The sequence below is a fragment of the Ictidomys tridecemlineatus genome, chromosome X (assembly GCF_052094955.1).
Source record: "Ictidomys tridecemlineatus isolate mIctTri1 chromosome X, mIctTri1.hap1, whole genome shotgun sequence".
NCBI lineage: Eukaryota > Metazoa > Chordata > Mammalia > Rodentia > Sciuridae > Ictidomys > Ictidomys tridecemlineatus.
In genome coordinates, this window is record NC_135493.1 from 86,810,584 (window position 1) to 86,827,047 (window position 16,464).

Genomic DNA, 16,464 nt, shown 5'->3' on the forward strand with positions numbered 1-16,464 from the left:
CAATGCTTAAGACCAATCATGAAGAAGCATGGGATGGAACCAATATTCAAAGCATGAAATTTATAGAAATTTTTCATTTCCAGAAACGTTTACCAAAACAGGAGAAATACGTGTTTAGATAGGTCATAAAACCTGTTCTTGACTCTTAGGAATGGGTCAAGCAGAAAAAGCATCTACCTGATGGTATTTTTCTTTTGATCTATATATATCATAGAGGCTACTCAGCAACACTCCTTCTCAGATTCTTCCCTTGCCCATATCATTTTCTAGCCCACACCATGTCCAAAAGTCTGCTTGGCATTATATAAAGTTGGCTCCAAGCTGGCTCCATCATCACTATGCCTGTGAATTTGAATGGGGGTTTCCAGTCCCTGGGAGGTACCCAGGCAACTAGGGAAGTCTTTGTGTTCTTTATACATGTAGAAGAGACTTACCAATAAAACCATAAAATCTTTGGCCTGATTTAGGCTTGTCTTCTTCTTCTAGCTTCTTCTTCCCCAATTTGGGGAACTTAATTTTCAACCTGAGGCTTCTACTATCAGTATCTGAAGATTTTTCCTAGAAAACCATAGCAAGAAGAAGGTCAAAATATTAGTCACCTAACATTCAGAAATAATTCCTAGGGGCCTGGCAATGTGATGGACAAGAATGGCTACAGAAAGCAGGCAATTCTATTCTCTATCCCCAAGTATGAGAGACAAGCTCGGTTACATGCTCTAGTAAAAGAACTGATCTTTACAAAAAGCCAAGTGTCTTGCTAGATACTTCAGTAAATGTTCTCATGTCAATCACCCAACCTGGCAAAGGTTGCTTATATTTATATTAGAAATGAGGAAGCAGAGTCTCAGAGAAGTCACTTGAGGTCATGTTGCTAGAGATTGGAAGGGTGAGGTTGCTAGGGCCACTGTTAGCTCATGTAGCTCCTCTGCATGTATTAGGAAAAAAAGGTACTCCTTCCTTCAGACATGAAGTGGATGAGTGCCCACTCACTCCTTGACCACGTACCTTCCTATAGGGAAGATCATGCCTCCCAGGCCACCTGCTTGCTTGCCTGCCTGGAATATAGAGTGGTCACTAAACAAAGCTCTTAGTTATGTGGGTTCTCTGCTGTGCAGATCCTATATACTCTAATTCCTGCTCAGCCCCCTAGTCTCTTGCTCCTTTTACTACTGGTCTTAGTAAAACATCATTCCAAGGTTAACTTTTTCCCCCTGAGGGTAACTTTGTTAACAGAAAATCATCCAAACACATCTCAAGAAGCTTTGGGATTACCTTCCTTTGGGGACTATTTGTGTCTTCAATCCCCTCCACTAGGAGCAGAGTTTCACCTGGCCTCTTCTTCCTCTTTGGCTCACACTTACCCTCTCTCTTGTAATACTGCTCCTGGTTATACACACCAGCCTTCGGAATTATCTTTCAGGCTGGGTGCAGTGGCACACATATGTAATCTCAGCAGCTCAGGAGGCTGAGGCAGGAGGATCGTGAGTTCAAAGCCAGTCTCAGCAATTTAGCAAGGCCCTAAGCAACTCAGTGAGACCCTGTCTCTAAATAAAATACAAAATGGGCTGGGGATATGGCTCAGTGGTTGAGTGCCCCTGAGTTCAATTCCCAGTACCAAAACAAAACAAAAAAAACAAACAAATAATTGTCTTTCAGAAAAGAAGGATGTCCCTTCATTCAACATCTTGGGAAGCCCAATGAATAACTGTCTCTCATCCTGCTATTCCCCCAGCAAAGTGGATCTGAACCTTCTGTGGCCTAAAGGTGAGCAAGTTTGGTGTCTAGTGAATAAGAAAATATCTTCCTAGCTTTCTTTCTGTCCATTCAGTTGTTCACTAGCATGCCTTTTATTCTGTGGAAATATTGTAGCTCAGAAAAGAGTTTTTGTCTCAGGCTGGGAAGACTCATATATAAACTGGAATCTCAGGGTAGGGGATGTGTTTGTCTCATTTCTCTTAATAACTAATGCATTTTCTAGATCAGAATCTTGGTGAGATAGAGCTGAACTGGGTAATAACAGAATGGGGTTTTTATGGTTTGGATGTGAAGTGTCCCCCAAAAGCTCATGTGTGAGACAATGCAAGAAGGTTCAGAGGAGAAATGATTGGGTCATGAAAGCCTTAACCTCATCAGTGAATTACTACCCAAATGGATTAACCAAGTGGTAAATGGGGGCAGGTGGGGTGTGGCTGGAGGAAGGGGTTGATTTAGGGCATGGATTTGGGATATATATTTTGTATCTGGAGAGTGAAGTCTCTCTTTCTCTGCTTACTGATCACCATGTGAGCTGCTTCCCTCTGCCACACTCTTTCACTATGATATTCTGCCTCACCTTGAGTCCTGAGGAATGGAACTGACCTTCTATGGACTAAGACCTCTGAAACTGTGATCCCTTAAATAAACTTTTCCTCCTCTATGGTTGTTCTGGTCAGGTCTTTTAGTCATAGAAGCAAAATAGCTGACTAAAACAGGAGTGCAATAAAAGTTTACTTTCTTTGCTGTCTTAACATTATGTTTCCTTCCCCAGAGATCTATTGATCAAAAGCATCAGGTGCAGACAGCCTCGGAAAGTTCTAGGGTCATTAGAGAAAGTTATTAAATATTTTAATACATGAATTGGAAGTGGGTGCAGTGGCGCACACCTGTAATCCCAGTGACTCTGGAGGCTGAGGCAGGAGGATTGCAAGCTCAAAGCTGGCCTCAGCAACTTGGTGAGGCCCTAAACAACTTTGCAAGGCCCTGTCTGAAAATTGAAAAATAAAAAAAAGAAAAGAAAATGGGCTGGGGATGTATGTGACTTTGTGGTTAAGTGCTCCTGGGTTCAATCCCCAGTTAAACACACACACACAAAAAAAAAACCATAAATTTGTATATACATTTCCTCCAAAATTGTACTGTGTCTCTATATACCACTCGCATGCATATAATTGGTGTATGAGACAGAAAACAGGTATACTGAATAGAGGGGCTTGGGATTCCAACAGGTTGAAATGAATGGTTCTATTGTAGGGAAGTTTTGAGGAATTTTTCATACCATAAAGAAAATAATTTACCTTGTGACAGGTGAACATCTTTGGGTCGTTCAATTGATGAGAAGGGACTATTTTTCAATCTTTAGAGAGTGTTCAGAGTTGTTAAAACATGACAACATCCTTGCAACTATATTTGAACAACTGCTAATATGCTTGATTTTCTTTTAAACCATGTACCTGCTAAGGAGAGCCACTGAGAGGGCCTGCTCTCTCAGCAGCAAGAGAGGTTATATTTGGAAGATTTAACTACCAGTATGGCCTGGACACTGGCCATAGAGTAACTTCAGTATGAACTAACCATTATGATAGTTGTTGTCTGTGAACAACTGGTATGGCCATGCTGGTTCATATCAGATGAAGTTCAGCCCTGGCATAGGTAACTGAGCAGGGAGGGGGAATCTGCAGCCATGAGAACAACATAGAAAAAAAAAAACAATCTTTCTTCTTCCTGATCATCTCTTGCTATAGAGTGGCTCTTCTTTCTTGTTGTTTCCCCATGGTCACCTTACATTTCATGTTTTCTGTTTCATTCTTTCACTTATGGTGAGAAAATGGGTAGGAGGAAGCTCTGTTAAAGCTGAAGCTGGACTCCTGCTGCATCAGCCACCATGTCCTGACCCACACTGGAAGGTAAAGCACCAAGGAAGAATTCCCTACCCCTTTATTGTCCATTCCCTACATTACGTACCTCTGGAACTAGGATTGGAGTCATCCAGTAGATCTCCGATAACTTTTCAAACTCCTGACTCATGACATCCAGGGCATTCTGTAGCGTGGCCTCAGCCTCAGCATTTCTTAGCTGGAGACCAAGAAAAACAATGAATGACCAAAGCCTTGCACCTTGCCTTCATAGACCCTTGCCCTCTCCTGTACTCCCAGTCCCTGCTAGTGGGGGACAACTGGGAGACAACTTTTATCTCCTTTGGATGGCAATTAGCTCTTTTCTTTCTCAACAGGAAGATCCAGGAAACAAACAAATGGTGGGGCGCTCCCTGCAGTTGGGTATGCTCAATTTGGCAAGCAAAGTCTTTTTGTCCAATATCACTCAATTCTTCCCCTACAACTTAGGGTCAAGGACAAGGGTCCTACTCTTAACCTATAGTTGCTGGAGCTTCCCAGTGTCCTCTTGAATAATAACTGCCAAATTTTGAGCACAGAGTCTATGTCAGGCACTATGCATACATAATTTCATTTCACTTTCCCAATAACCTTATAATACCTTACAAGGGACCATGGTTCCAATTTCATAGTTGAGAAGGCAGACTCAAAGAACCTTAATGCTCAGAATCACATAGCCAGACAGAACCCCCATTGGTTTAATTCAATACTCCACAACCTATACCAGAAAGGGCAGATGGGGTGCTCAGATGTTGGGGGAATCTTTATTACACACTTACTGTAATTTAAAAACTATATTGTGTATCAAGGAGAGTGGGTTAGAGAGAGACTGGCTCAGATTTTCCCTTCCTGGCAGAGGGTCTGCCTCCCCAGACTGTTGTAGCCCCTATGCTCTTGATAATTAAGAAAAAAAGTTTCAGATGGTTTGTTCTATAGGCTCAGGAAACCAAACTTAAGTGCTAACAGTAATCCCCAACACCCCAGGATGAACTCCTTACAGTGCTTGGGAGACATAAAATAAATTCTTTTGAGACCATCTACAATTCAGAAGAATTGAGTGCTAGACCAGCAACACAGGTGCGATCATTCTTGCCCCAGTAGATAATGATCTGGGGCCACAGAAGCATGCTGATATATTCATCTCTGACAGAGCTAAGCTACACTTGTCACTTGTTCACCTAACCTGATCTCACCTCTCCTGCCCACCATGCCATCTATTTTTTTTTTATTTTGGTTCAAGGTATTGAACCCAGGGGAACTTAACAATTTAGCCACATCCCTAGCCATATCTAATTTTGAGACAGGGTCTTGCACAGCAAGAAGCCACAGACATGCCAGATTAAAAGTAGAGCTGGAAGCTGGGCCCAGTGGTGCAGGACTTTGGGAAGCTGAAGCAGGAGTACTGCAATTTCAGAGCTAGCTTCAGCAATTTAGCAAGGCCCTAAGCAAATTAATGAGACCTTGTCTCAAAATTAGATATGGCTAGGAATGTGGCTTGGCACTGTTGGGAAGTGGAGGAAATTATAGTAGGTGGGGACTAACAGGAGGTCTTCTGATCATTAGGAGCATGCCCTTAAAGGAAATAGTGGCATCCGCCCTTGGAGAAGATAGTTAGATCCCAGCCCCTCCTCTTTCTCTCTTTTTCATTCCTGGTCACAAAATACACATCTTTATTCCCATACACTCCCTGCCATGATGTGCTATCTTGCCACAGTCCTCAAACAATGGAGCCAGCTGATCATGAAACTTCCAAACTGTAAGCCAAAATGAACCTTTTCTCTTTATATGTTTATTATCTTAGGTTATTTGTTACAGCATCAAAAAGCTGGTTAACGCAATCTCCTTGCCAACACTATACAGCTTACTGCCCTCCTTCCTCAAGGGAAGGAATAACACAAAAATGAAACAAATCTTGTCTTTATCCCACATCTATGACAGCCTTTCTGGAGATACATATTCTTTCTTGGTTAACTGCTGCTTGCTTTCTAGCCTCATTTGCATATATGTGTATGTGTGTGGGTCCTCACGAGGTCCTATGGAGTGGGAACCTTATAAGTGTTCTGGAGGCCTCCACCCCATGGTATGATATGCTCAAGTTGGGTTGTAGGCTGGTATAGACCACCTGTCAGGTCATGAGCCTCCAGAAAGCCTAAGTAGCAATGAGAGGCCAGAATCTCATATTTCCTGCTGTTCAAAACAGCAAGAACACTGAATTCTGTCTATATGTGTAAAGTACTTCTATTGCTGTTGTTTAAAGCTCAAAGAACCTATCTTGGGGATCAGATGCGATCAGATGCTGGGACAGCCTGCCCTGATTGCCTTAGCCACTCTGTCTCCTGCACAGTGTGCCAATTAGATGTGCAAATGAAAAGGGAAAGTGGTTATACTTCTTGCAATTTCAACTCAGAAGCCTTTCTTCAAATAAACCTTAATTAGATGAGAGGCAGGCAGAGCAGCTGCCTCAGGGCCTTAGCAGCTGACCTCAAGTTGGGGTGGTCATGATCGCTTGCCTCATTAGAGCACGCTCATCAAGTGTGCCCGTGGGTTTTGCATTCTGAGAAACATGCAACTAGTCTTATAGCCCCCAAACAGAGCCTCAATCTCTTTTCTCTCTCACCACCTGCTACCATCTATTGAGCCACTATTCTGTGCCATGCACTTGAGATAAAATAACTTGTTAGATTCTCACAATAATCTAGGGAGGTAGGGATTACACTTCATATCCTGTTGATATGGAAACAAAGACCCAGAGATGCAAAGTCACTCTACACAGGTAGTATTATGGGTTGAGTTATGTCCCCGAGCAAAGATATGTTGGAGTCTAAAGTCCCAGTACCCTAATACCCTAGATGGAGTTAGGGTGATTGCAGATGTAATTAATGGTTAGGTTGAGGTTATACTGGATAAGGTAGGCCCCATTCCATTATGAACGGGCTCCTTAGAAGGAGATGGTCACATGAAGACAGGCACACAGGGGAATTGCTATGTGAAGACAGAGATTAGAGTGATGCATCTACAAGCTGAGGAACATCAAAGATTGTCAGCAAAACACCAGAAGCTAAGAAGAGGTAAGGAAGAATTCTTCTATAGGTTTCAGGGGAGCACAGATCTACTAAAACCTTGATTTTAGACATCTGGCTTCCAGAACCGAGAGACAAGATGTTTCTGTTGTTTTAAATCACCTGGTTCTTAGTACTTTGTTGTGACAGGCTTTGGAAATGAATAGAACTACTAAGTGGCAGATTTTGGATTTGAATCCCGAGTCTCCCCAGTTTTCCCACCATTTCATATTGCCTTCCGACATGAATAAAGAAATATATAGAAATTTGAGAGACACAGAGCAGCTCAGAAGAACTCACTCTTTTCTCCTGCAGTTGTATCAGGTATGATGAGAATACCCTACTTTTGATTTACCTGGTCTGGACCCAGGAGACATTTGTCAAAGGAGAGGGAGGGACCTTCTTTCAAGGGTATGGTAGTCTCTATGGATTAACATAACCCATGAAGTAACACAAGCAATGACAATTCCCGGTGACACAGAAAAGACTGCCAGGCAAGCACCTGCTTAGAATGATCCCATCTTGCCTGTGCCCTGGAACAATGCACAGAGTCTGACCATCTTTGGATAGCATGTTTTGCCCTCCCATGCTCCAACCCTCTGCACTCACCAAGTTTTCATCCAGGAAAGCTTTGGTGTCATCGTGGAGCCCTTTAAGACTAAATGTAACATCTACTGCGTCATTTCTGCTTATAGTCTAAGAGAAGAAGAAAGGACAAGAAAAGAAGGGAAAGGACAAAGACAGAGGAGTTGTTGGTTAGTAAGCATGCAGCTGGCTTCTCTGGGAAGGTAGAAGTAGGCTAGAGTAGGACATGGCTGTAGGTAAAAAAAAAAAGTAATATTCAAAATATGGCATAACTAGTAGAGTATGGGTACTAAGCACATAGAACTGATGCCAGCTATATTGGTGTGCCCTACAATGTGGCACAGCACAACTTGGCTTTTGGCATCATTGACTGGGTGCAGTAGTACAGGAAAATATGAAATATGCAAACCGGAGAGTAAATTTGAGGCCACTTGTCCCTAGGCTAAAACCATCTTTCTCATGGCAGGTGGAATTAGGTCCAATCATCTCTCTTCTCAAAATTCCAGGCCTTGGTCTCCAGGGCTCTTCCGGCTAAGATCTGGCCCAAAATAGTTAACCCACATTTCATCATACCCTGATTATATGGCATTTTTTTAGCACTAAAATAACTTTTTTTTCTGTGCTGGGATCAAACCAAAGGCCTCTTATGGTTTAGGCAAATGCTCTACCACTGAGCCACATCCTCAGCCTTGAAGTTAATTCTTAAAATTATCATTTAAATCTTCTGGAAGTGGGTAAAGCCATGGGATGGCACATTTAAAATAAATGTCTAATCTGGACCTTTCCTTCAAGAAGAAAACAAAAACACCTTGGAACTTTGGTTTCACTTGCAGGTGTCCCTTGATTCAGTTATACAGGGAACCACATGGGATGAGGAAGGCCCAAGGCTAAGTTCCTCTCCATTCATTGGCCGTTTCTCCCCTGAGGTTGGTATGGTGGATAGCCATCAGGAGAAAGGGCTAGTTCTCAGGCTGATCAAATCTGTTGTGGGATTCCCCTAGCAGCCATCTTGACCCTGTAATGAGTCAAGACGTGCCTGCCTTCCTGTCCACTCTATCCATCAGTTTCCTGCCATATAAATTTGCCCAGTTTCTTCATATCCAGCCTCTGGCTCTTCTTCCCTTTGCATCTCCTTTCCTATCTAGGTTGACCCCATTCCTTCATCTGCCCCCTTTGACCTTACCTCAATGGGAGTACAAGAAGCTGCACCTGCCTCATTGCCACTGTCTTGGCCATAAAATACATCATTCAGGATGGTAGCACTGGCATTCACAGAATCCATGAGGACAGACACATGCTGGTGGACCTTGCTGAGGTCATTGAGTCTATAATAAATCAAGGACAGATGGATGAGCTGGGAACTTAGGACTTCTGGCCTGGGGTGCTGATAGGTTGGGATAAGGGGAGAAATGAAAATCCTAGGTACTAGATTTGGACTTTTTATTCTCTTTTGTTATGTTTGCTCTTTTCTAGAGAGCCACTGATGCTTGGAACTGTTTCTACTCTTTTCTGCATATTCACTTTTGGCTAACCTGAATTAAGATACTAGGAATTTGAGTAGAGTAGGAGACTAAAATAAAGGAGAGTAGCTTATTCCAGAAACTCCAAGGTCCTCCTGATAATTAAGGGTGAGGATAAACATTGTTTGTATTCTTGGGTCTGGGGCAACAGGAAGACATCAAAATTCATCTCTGCCTAATGAGAAATTTCCAAGCTGGTTTATTGCTAAGCACAAAGAATATTTCCTCCATGGATTGTCAGGGAGTCAGTCAATGTTCTGAGCACTAGGTGAGATGCTTGAGGCCAGGCTCCCCAGTAGCCATTAGACAAATTGGCTGCTTCTCTCTATCCTTTCTTGAGTCTCCCATCCTTGTATCTAGGCCAGTCCACTTACCTGCTAATGAGGTTTTCTGCAAGCCGAGCTAAGTGCTGCATCTGGGCAAACTCCTCATCAGAGAGGCTATCATGAGATTCCTGGGAGTCCAGCTGGGGTTGAGGGGCAGCTTGAATTTCACTATGCTTGCATGCCCACGTTTTCATTGAATTCTCAAAGTCCTGGAGATGAAAACAGTGGCATATCCTAATGATTGCTGCAGCTAAGAGGGTACATGACAGGTCTGTCTATGAGTCTGACCTTTGTGGGTAACGTGTGGGTACAATAGGTAAATGGGGAATGAGGCTCCTCTGTGCATTCCCCAGTACACCTGTCTATAGATCTATCTATCCTTTTATTCACCATCTCTTCTGTACTAGGCACTTTTAGTTTGGTCTTGAATCAGATATCTGCCTTCCAGAAGGTCCTATATAAGGGCATCATGACAGATAAGAGAGTAGAGTTCATTTCATGCTTTTTTTTTCTTTGCCAAATCTAGGCAATATGTTTGTGATGGAGTTTAGAGCCAGACATACTTAATCCAATTTTCAATCATGCTTCTGTCATTTATCAGTTATGTGGCCATGAACAATTTATTTAACCTCCTGAAATGGAAATAAGTGTATCCATCTCAGGATTGTTTGGGGGTAGCATGTGAGGCAAAACATGTAAAATACCCAGCACAAAGTAGGCATCTTATAAATTAGATGTCCTATCCCCTCTATTGCTGTTTCTATGGCCTGTTCGCAGGTCAGGATGGAAGACAGCCTCCTGTCACTGAACAGCTAATCAATAATGACTCCTTTGTAGCTTTAGAAGATTTAGGTGAAGTCGGTGATATTTATGAATGCAGCATTTTAAGGAATCTTACATGAAGCTAAAGACCATCAATGCAGATGAAATATATTGTTGAAAGAGCAAATTTCTCTATTACCATCTAAGGCCTAACTTTGATTCTCTGTGCAATGGAGACTGGAGGATAATTTTGTCTAAAACTACAGGAGAGAGCTCTTTGCCTTGCTCTTTGGGACAGTGGTTTGCAAGTGTCAATATATATCAGAATGTCTTCAGGAACTTGTTTATAAATGCAGGCTCCTGAGAACCACTGTTCCCCATTCTGTTCAGTGGACCTGGCATGGGTCCCAGGAGTATGCATTTATAACCAGCATCCCAGGTGACTGTGATGAAATGGCCATGCAGGCCGCTCTTTGAGAAATTCTATTTGACTGGAAATTTTCAGTAGTCATGTGACAGCTATGGATCGATAAAGTAGTGTGAGAGCCCAAGATGAGCCTCTCTCCTCTTACCCGATCTCTCATCAGCATCTGGGCAGCATTCTTGTATCTAATCTTGATAATACCTGGCCTCTGGATCCAGGCCTCCCCATCCACCTGCACTGGGATACCTTCTTCACCATCAATAGTTATCATCAACTCACGGCACTGTCAGAGAACAGGAGAGGAAATAGGGGAGAAAAATGAAGCAAGTCCTATAGACCAATCTGACAATCTCACAATCATGTCCTAAATGTGTACCTGACGTAGCATACATATGGATTAGATTATGCCAGGGAGAAACACCCACTTCCTATGAGCTTTTTTCCCCTTTGGTCTCTACCACCTCTATCTCCAATATCAGCCAGCACCTTGGTACCTACCAGATAACCTGTTTCCTTCACCCTGAAACTTTTATGCCTAGTTAATTCCTGGGATTACCCTCACATCCAGGATTGCAGATGGAAAATTCACCCCCTTTCTAGTACCCATCTAATCCCTGCCTACCTGGGCAATGCGATGATGATGCAGGTTGATGATACGGGACATGGCCATCTGCACAGAACCAAAGATTGCCACTACCTCCAGCTTTCCATCATCTATTGCAGGAGCATCATATTCCTAAGGAGGAAGAAATGGATTATATTTCCCACCCTTGAGAAAGTACACTTTGTGTATAACAAACAAGGGTGTTTTGAAGACTCCTGTTAACCATTTTCTAGTTCAAGAAAAGTGGAAAAACTGCATTCTTAAAAGGGGAAAGGATAAAGGGAGGAAGCCAATCTGAGTAAAAGACACTTGGGTCACAGCAATTCTTATCCACTTTTGAGATCATAACTCACAGCCAGTTTCTACCTTGTCCAATCCAACATCATAGATTCCCAAGGCCAGCTCTGGGATGGTAATTAGCCTAGCCAGGCATGGTGGTACATGCCTGTAATCCCAGCATCTGAGGCAGGAAGATAGCAGGTTTGAAGCCAGCCTCAGCAATTTAGTGAGGCTTTAAGAATCCTAGTGAGACCCTTTCACAAAGTAAAAAAATAAATAAATAAAAATAAAAAGAGCTGGGGATGTGGCTAAGTGGTTAAGCACCCTTGGGCTCAATCCCTGCAACATAAACAAACAAACAAACAAACAAATAAATAAAAACCTGAGTCTACTGTGGCTACTAATAGAAGTTTCCAGTCTATGTTCCCTCCTCACATTGTCCACTTCCCACTGTAGTCGACCCACTCTACTTTCTGAGAGGACTTAGCAGGGTCATGCTTTTCTCCCACCCCATTCCTTGTTCCATACTCACTGCAGTCGCTGTGTTGCTTCCCCAGAAGTTGACACCTCCAGCATAACTGGTAATGTTGAGCACTACAATGCCTTGCAGGTTTGGCAAGGAGATGGGTTCTCCATCACACTGAAAGGAAAGATAAGCTCTCATTAGCTGACTTTCAGATACCAATGTGAAGGGACATTTACAGAGATGGGAAAAGGCTCTGTCTTCTCTTCATACTATTATTTGCTTATCCGTACAATAGAAATCCATCTTTCTGCCTTTCTCCTATGAGCTGTGAGTGAGGATCACAGTTAAAGCTTGGTAATAACCAAGGATATAGTGGAAAGTTGATTTCCAAGGCCATGAGGTTTCCCTTCTCCATTGCCCAGGAAGGACCACTCCTTTTTCTACTAACCTCTAGATGCACTCGTTCTTCCAGTTTCCTGTAAGAGCGTTGCAGAAGTTCCTTGCTTCCCAGAAGGCCATACCATATCTTGTTCTTAAAGCGGCTGCTACAGGAAGACAAAGAAGAGAAAGATGGTCATAAGGTGAATAATACAAAGATTAACAGAGCCAAGGCATGGTGGTGCACACCCATCCCAGCGGGTCTGGAGGCTGAGGCAGGAGGATCACAAGTTGGAGGCCAGCCTCAGCAATTTAGTGAGGCCCTAAGCAACTTAGTGACACCCTGTCTCAAAATAAAAAATAAAGAGGGCTGGGGATGTGGCTCAGTGGTTAAGTGCCCCTGAGTTCAATTCCTGGGTATCAAAAAAAAAAACAAAAAACTGGAGGGGCTGTTGGGATAATGTAACTGGTGTTCTAATGCAAACACATGCAGGAATGAATCCCTGGGCTCCGTTGAAGCTTCAGTATCCTATTGATGAATAAATTTTCCACTTCTCCTTGCTGCTAAATATTGGTCCCGACTTGGAAGAAACAGGCTATATTTAGAAAGTAATACTCACCAAAATCCGTGAGCATAGCTGGCTGATACAAATCAGTTACCCTGGCATGTGCCATTCCAGGAGTGCAAAATTTCAGGGGCCTAGAATCAATTTTATATGAAACATCTGATTCTTGGACTGCAATTTTTTGAAGCAGTGACTTTTCTGACAAAGTGGAGAACTTTTCCAAATACCAGAGCCTTATATTAAATACTTAATTCAGTGTCATAGAATAAGGCCAGGCTTAGTAAGGAGCTTTTAGATAGTGAGCCAGTGGAGAGAATATGAGACACGTAAGAAACTGGGAGACTCAGGATGGTGTTGGAAAGAACAGGGTCCTGCTGACTGTAGGACCTCTGATAAAAACAGGTAGGCAGCTACAGTCATAGTATTGCTTACTATGAGCTTTTAAAGTATAGCCACAGAAATGAGCTATCACATGAGCAACCACATGAGCAACCACAGGGGATGAGGGTTTTTTTTTATTTTTGTTTTTGTTTGGTACCAGGAGTACTTTACCACTGAGCTACATCCCCAGCCATTTTTATATTGAGACAGGGTCTTGCTAAGTTGCTTAGAGCCTCCCTAATTTGCTAAGGCTGGCCTTGAACTTGCAAACCTCCTGCCTCATGCACCCAAATCACTGAGATTATAGTTGTGTGCCACCTTGCCCAGCGAGGGAATGAGTTGTGAAATGTAAGGCTAGCACAACCTTATTTGAACCCTATTTGAAGCCAAAAATTTTCTGGGCACTTTAGTTTACTCATCTATAAAATAGAGGTTTAATTATATGGGAATGTAAAGCACATAGAGAAACCAAAACAATTCTGGAAAAAAACAAAGCAAAGTTGGAGGACTTTCATCTTCCAACTTAAGAATTACAATAAGGCCACAGGTATCAAGGCAATTTGTTACTTGCACAGGATAGGTACATAGATCAATGGAACACAAGAGTCCAGAAATAAACCATCATTACATATATGGTCAATTGTTTTATTTATTTATTTATTTATTTATTTATTTATTTATTTATTTATTTATTTATTTATTTATGTACCACAGGCACTTAATCACTGAGCCATATTGTCAGACCTTTTTAATATTTTATTTAGAGACAAGGTCTTGCTGAGTTGCTTAGGGCATTGCTAAATTGCTGAGGCTGGCTTTGATCTCGTGATCCTCCTGCCCCAGCCTCCTGAGCTACTGGGGTCAATTGATTTTTGACAAAGATGCCAACACAATTCACTGGGGAAAGGATAGTTTTTTTTTTTTTTTAAAAAAAACATGGTGCTAGGATAACTGGATATCTTCATGCAAAAGGATGAATTTAGACCCCATCATACAAAAAAAAACAAACTCAAAGTGGATTATCGAACTAAATGTAAGAGCTAAAACAATGAAATTTTTAGAAGAAAACTTAGGAGCAAATTTTCAAGACCCTGAGTTAGGCAAATATTTCTTTGATATGGCATCAAAAGCATGGATCATAAAGGAAAAAAAATAAGGAATTGGACTTTATCAAAATTCAAAACTTTTAAAATGTAGAACATTTCACTAAGAAAATGAAAAGACAATCAATAGACTAGAAGAAACTATTTGTAAACCACCTATCAGATAAAATACTTATTCCTCACCCCTGGTCTGTTCTGAGAAAGAGTTTCTAACAGCAATCGCAGGGGTCAGGTAGAGCGGTATGCCTCTTTTTATCTATAGTTTCAATTTATAAGGACTGTGAGGCTACCTTAGGGTATGTCTGAAGTAAAAATGTACCACAAAGTGCCAAGCAGGCCAATGCTAGATAGGGTGAAATCAACGGGTCTAGAGGAACCAGGTTATGAATACCAAGAACAATTAGGGGGATCTTTGATATTTTGTAATCTTTCCAAACAAGAACAGAACTAAAACTCCTGTTACAATCTAGTTAAGCTCTCACAGGCAGAAAAAAAAGATAAGAAATTTGCTAACTTGAGTCAATGTAATCTGTTCTCAATAATACTAACACAGGAAGCTATACTTATAGCAATTCACAGATTTAGACCATGATGAGAACTCCAAGTTCAGTAGGCCAGTGCAGTGATTACAGACCAGCCCAACATTTGGAGCAAGCTGAACAACTAGGCTAGTCTTGGGACCAGTGTATTTTACTTCCCAAGGAGCCCTTTTTTTCCATTGCTTGTCTGAGAGGTAAGGGACCTATGTGTATTGTCATTGCGTGTTTGCATGTAGGAAGGGGAGGAGGGTTTTTTCCCCCTTACTTGTATTGTCCTGGATGTTCTTCTCTTCTGGTGTTGAACTCCAGAGAAATTTTAGCATCCAGCCCAATTCCAAAGTAGTTGTTCATGACACACTTTTCTTTGAAGCGTCTGAAATGAGCCAAGAAAAGGACAGAATGATGCAAGAAGGAAGTGATGCTGTCATTGGGTTGTAGACTTCATCTGCCTGATGGAAAATCACTGAGACAAGGCCTCTGCTGCATTAGGCACAATGCATAATGCCCTTGAGAGGCACATGTAGATGTTCTATTGTGTTAACAACCAGCCTGTCAGCTGTAAGAGAGGGTTCCCAGCCAGTTGGGAAGCGTCAATGTGATTGGGGCTCAGTAAAAAAGTAACATTCATGATCTTACTCATCTTTGGAGGCCTCAAATATGAGTGACTCATATTTTCCAAATATAATAGAGGGAAAGAGAGTCATTGGCTTATTCTCATAATAAACTTTTGAGCATACCAGATACAAATGTATTATGGCAGTGAAGTCTGCACTATTGCTTTTAGTGACGTCTGACTTCTTTGTAATACTTTCATGTCAAAACGCAAAGTGACCACACCTTTGGAGGGCACAACTGATAAAAGAGGACACATATGCACTCACCCAAAACCCAAGTAGACTTTTGAGTTTCCTGTATCCATCTAGGGTGTCAACATCAAAACTAGTGGGGTGCTAGAGTCAGGTCATACCAGCTCATGTAAACTGATTATGCATATCCGTTCCCAACTCTACCTTCAATGACATTATATTAGTGGCTTGAAATAGGCCAGGATGGGAGGTTTACACCAAGATTAAATCAATGCTTCCCTATCTCTGAGAGATGTTTTTTAAACATTTGCTGGCATACTATGTATCAAAGCTCACTGGGTAGACATAAACTTAAACTAGTGGTGATATGGGGACTGTGAAAATTGGAGATAGGAATAAGAATTGTTTTCTTAAACAAATTGCTTAAGAAAACAAATAATTAACCCTCAACGTTATATGAAATCACATATAAGAGGTTGTGAGGGGAAAGGGGGGGAAAAACAAGGGAGAGAACTGAACAACAACAGATTAGGTAAAGAGGGAAGATGGGAGGGGAGGGGAGGGGGGGTAGTAGGGGATAGGAAAGGCAGCAGAATACAACAGTCACTAATATGGCATTATGTAAAAATGTGAATGTGTAACTGATGTGATTCTGCAATTTGTATTTGGGGTAAAAATGGGAGTTCATAACTCACTTGAATCAAATGTATGAAAGATGATATGTCATGAGCTTTGTAATGTTTTGAACAACCAATAAAAAAAGAAAAAAAAGAAAACAAATAATTTCTAGTTGTATCCTTTGGAGAATCTGAAAATGGATACAGTTCAGGTATTGGATCACAGATGATTTTTGTATTCGTTACTCAACCGAGCCAACATCCCTCATATGAGATTAACCTTAGTCCTAAAATTGGACTTTCTCTAACTGATATCTAATTGATCTTCTTTTTTATATTTGTTTAATTTTTTTAGTTGTCAATGGACTTTTATTTTTATTTACTTATACATGGTGCTGA

General features: G+C 41.6%; 1 protein-coding gene across 1 annotated transcript in view; it reads right to left on the reverse strand.

Moving 5' to 3' along the window:
• Positions 1 to 16,464, reverse strand: part of Dgkk (diacylglycerol kinase kappa) — a 134,132-nt gene that overhangs the window by 4,198 nt on the left and 113,470 nt on the right. Inside the window, exons 18-27 of the mRNA XM_078034871.1 lie at positions 14,908 to 15,015; positions 12,124 to 12,220; positions 11,742 to 11,849; positions 10,949 to 11,062; positions 10,475 to 10,609; positions 9,189 to 9,349; positions 8,478 to 8,619; positions 7,319 to 7,405; positions 3,721 to 3,831; positions 435 to 558 (exon numbers count right to left, since the gene is read on the reverse strand). Of these exons, the coding sequence (XP_077890997.1) occupies positions 435 to 558; positions 3,721 to 3,831; positions 7,319 to 7,405; positions 8,478 to 8,619; positions 9,189 to 9,349; positions 10,475 to 10,609; positions 10,949 to 11,062; positions 11,742 to 11,849; positions 12,124 to 12,220; positions 14,908 to 15,015 (1,187 nt within the window). The remainder of the gene's footprint in view (positions 1 to 434; positions 559 to 3,720; positions 3,832 to 7,318; positions 7,406 to 8,477; positions 8,620 to 9,188; positions 9,350 to 10,474; positions 10,610 to 10,948; positions 11,063 to 11,741; positions 11,850 to 12,123; positions 12,221 to 14,907; positions 15,016 to 16,464) is intronic.